The 5,258-nt window shown below is 46.5% G+C and overlaps 1 protein-coding gene across 1 annotated transcript; it reads right to left on the bottom strand.

The window, feature by feature from the left end:
* Positions 1-701: 701 nt before the first annotated feature.
* Positions 702-2,560, bottom strand: HDHD2 (haloacid dehalogenase-like hydrolase domain containing 2; the record flags this gene model as incomplete). The annotated part of the gene is given in 3 exon segments (XM_010190963.1): positions 702-805; positions 1,763-1,826; positions 2,327-2,560. Coding segments are annotated over 3 exon segments (402 nt in total), but the record flags the coding sequence as incomplete, so codon positions are not given.
* Positions 2,561-5,258: the final 2,698 nt, after the last annotated feature.

The following is a 5,258-nucleotide window of genomic DNA, read 5'->3' as shown; positions in this document are numbered from 1 at the left end:
ACCGTCTCTGAGGCATTTAATGCCAGATTTTTTTGTTTCTGTACCATTCTTTTTAATAACAGCATCTAATTAAAACATCTGTAAATGCTGACAGTTTTAATTTTATGTAAAATTTGAAAAACAAAACCTAGGCTCCGTTCTAATGAGAGAAAAAGACATCAACAGCAGTTATTATTAAACAATGGCGATATTTTAATTTAAAAGTCACTTCCAGATGTGCATAATCTCTAAATTAGAGCAGAGCAGGGGCATACTCGGTGAAATCACTACAGGCTGACTAAGGCTCTGTTCATCTCCAAGGTTTATTTACTTGAGTATTTCCAGTGGGGTTTATTTTCAGTTTAGCTTATTCAGCAGAACATCACGCTTCCCAGGCAGGGCTTTTCATCAGTTACTTCTTGAAAGACTGGAAACAAACAGAGCTCTCTGCCACGCTCCCTGTGTCATTCAGGAAAGGCTACGACCGACACGGCTGCTCCCTGTCTCACCTGCTGGGTTTCCACGGTTCCTCATCACTTCTCCCTAAAACTGCTACAGGAAAGGGGCTCGCATCCCTCTGCCCTTTCACCGCTCGAGTGGAAGGAGCTCAGGGCTTGGTTTCTGATGCAACGCATGCATTGATCCAGTGTCCTTAATTTTTGAAGGAAGAGTAAAGGAGATTACGTGAAACAGATGTTTCTTCAAACTAACTACTGCCTTTCTTATAGCAGATGCTGTAGGATGTGTTCCACTGCCTCTGGGAAATTCTCACAGGTTAAGTAAGGAGCCGGATTGATTTTGTCTTCATCTGCTGGTCGATATTTACCTGTAAGATTAACAAAAACAGAATCACAGAATCACAAAACATTAGGGATTGGAAGGGACCTCAAAAGCTCATCCAGTCCAATCCCCCTGCCGGAGCAGGAACACCCAGATGAGGTTACACAGGAAGGCGTCCAGGCGGGTTTTGAATGTCTGCAGAGAAGGAGACTCCACAACCTCTCTGGGCAGCCTGGTCCATGCTCTGTCACCCTCACTGAGAAGAAGTTTCTTCTCAAATTTAAGTGGAACCTCCTGTGTTCCAGCTTGTGTCCGTTACCCCTTGTCTTATAAACATACATTTACCAAGCTCCTTAGCGTATTCTCTTTTTTCTTTCCCCTAAAAATTAGTCTCCTCAAAGCAGGAACCACCAGAGGTGGCAGGAGAAATGCCCACCTGAGGTTCTCCTGCAACAAACATCTCGCAGGTCTTCCCTAAACAAGCACTGAGCTTCACTGAAGGCTCCTCCAGGAGCAGCTCTGGCTCAAAATTAATCCAAATCTTTTGGTTGGAAAACACCTTTAAGATCACCTTTAAGTCTCTTGACATGGACTGTGTGGCACAAGCAGCTGCCACCTGAGAAAGACCTTGCCTGGCCTGTGGTACCATCAGTAACACTGAAAATAGCTGTCAGTCCATTATGGTCCCGCTTCAGCCGGACTCAGTGATCTTAAATGTCTTTTCCAACCTAAATTATTCTCTGCTACTGCTTGACAGGCTGCCACTGTGCAGCTGAGGAAACGTATCTGCTGAATTCACTCCAAAATGCAAGGGATGATGGATTTGGGGTGTCCCAGCAGACCTGGGTGTAACGAACTGCAGGAATGGCCTCTGCTAAGCACCAGGATTCGATCCTGGGCTCAGCACCTACCTACACTTTGTGCATGGGGGCTGCCCGTACCCAAGGCAAGGTCACTGAATCCACCACTGTCACCCAAAATGACTGCTCCATCAAATACTTACCGGTCCTTACCAAAATCCCACGCATGCCCGCATTCTGGGCACCACCAACGTCATCCCTGCAGTCCTGGGACAGAACAGGAGGGCAGCTCGTTAGCAGTCACACGCACAATTCATTAACGAGTTTTTAGTGACATTCTCTGCTTTGCACATCAGTAACCAGCCACTTAAAAGCAGCTACACGGAGTCAAATCCTGTAGCCACTTACGAGAAAAACCATCACAGAAATACATTTAATATGTGGTTTTCCCCTGATCAAATCATGAGATCCACTCACGCAGGAACGGGTGGTTTTAGAAAGGGCCTCAGAGACATGGCAAGGCACGTCTTGTCAACAGACTGCCCTTGGGTAGGATGGCTGGGGCTTCTCTAGAGCCCACCGAAGGAACTCAGTGGACCCCACGGAGCACGCACTACATCTGCACCTTCTCACAGGTCAATTTTCTCCCCTCGTTTAATCCCAGCGCTTTTAGAAAGATCATTTTGTGGCATTTAGGAGGTACCACACGCAGTGGAGATGTGCGCCATGCTAGCAGGCAGGCAAGAGGGTGTATGGTACCCACGTACATCACCGATCATGACGGCCTCCTCTGGGGCGCAGTCAAGGCCCCGCAGAGCTTCTAGGAAGAAGGTTTTCTCTGGCTTCCCCACCACTGTCGCTTCGGTGTCCGTCGCGTATTCCAGCCCAGTTACGAAAGGCCCAGGTCCCAGAGCCAAGCCATCTTTTTTCTTGAAGTATCTGGCTTTATGGATAGCTATAAGAGGAGCACCATCTAAAAGCAACCTAAAGAATTAGTGAAGAAGAAAGCACAAAAATTATATTAAATGGTATTTACAGCTGGAGGCCTCAACTGGCTTTCAAGTTGATGACAAAACTCCCACTGACTGTCATGAAGCCCTAAAGTTATACTGCAAGCTAACATTCATGTGGAGAGTTAAATAAAGTCCCTTCCTTTCTTTACCCCAGAAAGAGCTAATAAAACAAATCCCCCAAATAATTTACTATATTGAGGATTTTAACAGGTAACTATGTTTAATCCTCTCTATATCTCTAATGCAAGTCACTCTCAAGCAGCCTCACTTTTCATTAAGGTAAACATCCTAACATTAGAACCCATCTGATTTCCCCATGCAAATATTTTAAGATACCTTAATTAACCACAGGTAGTGGGCAGAGGTAGTGGTTTGATGGCCAGAGCCTTCATCTCCTTGCCCGGACTGAGGACACAGCAGTGCTTTTGGGCTGCTGCTGCCAGGAAATCTGCAGCTCTGAGCACCCCCTGTAACAGCCAAAGAGCTGTTTCCAGCAGAGATGAGCATCCCAGGTTCAGGACAAATCATTTTACCTTAACTTTGTGTTTTAATGTTGGAGGAATTACAGTAACGAGTTACATTAAAAAAGCACAAAGATATCAGATGCCATCAGGACCCACCGAATTCCCCAGTAAACAGCACTATCAGTGAGCCTTTTAGAAACAAAGCTGGATCTGGGCTCCTTGCTATTGGGAACCAAAAATCCCAAGTGGAAGATAGTTCAAAGCAGCAAGTCAGCAGATTCCTAACACTGCTGAGTACAAGAAGAGGGTGACAGAGGGTCAGTAAAAGGGTCTTGTTCTCAGAGAATCTGGACCTGATCTTTGATTCTTCCGTTTCTGTGCCCTACCTGGTCGTTTTTCCTTCCAGCAGACGCAGCAGCAGCCTGTCCTGCAGCCAGGGGACGCCTGCGTAGCTGCTGTGCCAGAGGAATCCTCTGGGTACCACCAAGCACAGCCACATTATTGCAGTCTTCCCCCACCCCAGCCCCGGCGCAACGAGAGCTCTCCAGACAGGGGCTGTAAAAGTTCAGGCACTCAAATTTTACAGCACCTTCTTCAGGTACTGAAGCAACTCCAGTCTTTATCACAGCAGATAGGAGTGTAATGAGCAAAGCTGGGGGACAGAGGGGAAACGTTGGCTGTTATCTTGAAGACAGAAAGAAGGATTTGTTCTCCCCTTAATCCCGTCTGATTTACAGAAAAAAAAAAAGCCTTTAAGAAAACAAACAAAAATCTTGCTTTGCCCCTTTACAGCCTTTCTGGAGCTCTGCTGTGGCTCGGCTCGAAGAGGCTGGTTTTGGTGAGCTGTACGCTCCTTGGGGGACGTCTGCTCCTTCCCAGAGCAGCCTGGGTACTCCGAGCAATACATAAACGGTAATATTTCATTTCACTTAATTATCACAAAGCATTTCTACTGAACCAATGCCTTCCAAAGCAATCTTAACAAGAAGAGAGCTGGCGTACGTATCTGGAAGCAGCCAGATATGTTCACGATGGGAGGATGCCTCTAGGATACAGAAAAATTTCATTGAGAGCAGCAGCACAGCCACTTACATTCAGCAGTTTGCAGGAAAGATCTCACCTGAGAGAATTCTTTTAAGTGTGGCATCAAAATCCCACGTATACAGAAAGAGACATTTCGTCTCAGTCATTCTAAATGGCGCCTAGAGAACGGCCCGACTCCATGTATCTTGTTTTGGGACTCGTATCGGCTTAGATTTACCTAACCTAATGTTGGATATCAACTGAGTCGTTGCCTACCAGGTAATTTAGTCAGCCTGGGCTCTTCACCGTCAGTGGAGAGGAAAAATGCACTTCTAGGGCACAGTTCAACTGTCCTATTTTAAGCACTATTAGGGGAAAAATGAATGATGCCTTACAAGCACCTCCTCTCTCCCTCAGGAACACAGGCATGGGCACTGCAGGTATCTGCATTTAATCAGATTCACCTTAAAGTTTTGCTACGAGCAATACAAATCCCAAGTGACTTAATTATCTGAGCGGTAAAGGACAAGGGATACGGACACAGCATGAGGCTGGAGAAGAAGAGAATGTGGCCAGCAGTCAGTATTTCCATTAAACCAAACAAAACTGACACCAGCAAAACAATTCACCCTCGACAGAGGACTGGGGGGAAAAACCCAGAAGAAATCAGTGAGGTGTTAAGGATCAGACAGCCCAGCCCAGTGCCTCTGCCCAGCCTGAAACACAGGACTGGGAAAACACCAGTCAAAACCAGTATGAAATCTTCCTCCAGGCAGAAAAGTCAGCCAAGCGGCTGGGAACACGTCTGCACCAGGCAAGGGGAGCTGAAGGACTCGGCCTTGCTCCACACGCAGCCACACCACCCAGACAGCCCTGCTGACAGCATGCTCAGGCAGCACGCACTCCTTGCTGCCTTCTTGAACACACGTCATTCTTGGGCAGCAAGGCCATGCTGCCACCCACTGCGATGATTATTAATAATTATATTTTAATGTATTAACGACAGAAATCTCAAGAAATGAAATCATGTGAGCACTGGAATACATGATGGGTTAAGTTCAAGCAGTTGTGAAATTAGAGTCTGCTCATCGGCGTGCTGTAAAACTCTAAAATCAATGCCATTGGCAACATGCACTAATGAGGCTGCCAGAGAGTCGGTTTGGGTCAATACACAGAATCCCAGACCGTTAGGGATTGGA

The sequence above is a fragment of the Mesitornis unicolor genome, unplaced genomic scaffold (assembly GCF_000695765.1).
Source record: "Mesitornis unicolor isolate BGI_N332 unplaced genomic scaffold, ASM69576v1 scaffold22138, whole genome shotgun sequence".
Taxonomy (NCBI): domain Eukaryota; kingdom Metazoa; phylum Chordata; class Aves; order Mesitornithiformes; family Mesitornithidae; genus Mesitornis; species Mesitornis unicolor.
Note: the sequence above shows the minus strand (reverse complement) of the source record. Positions and strands in the feature narration are given on the sequence as shown.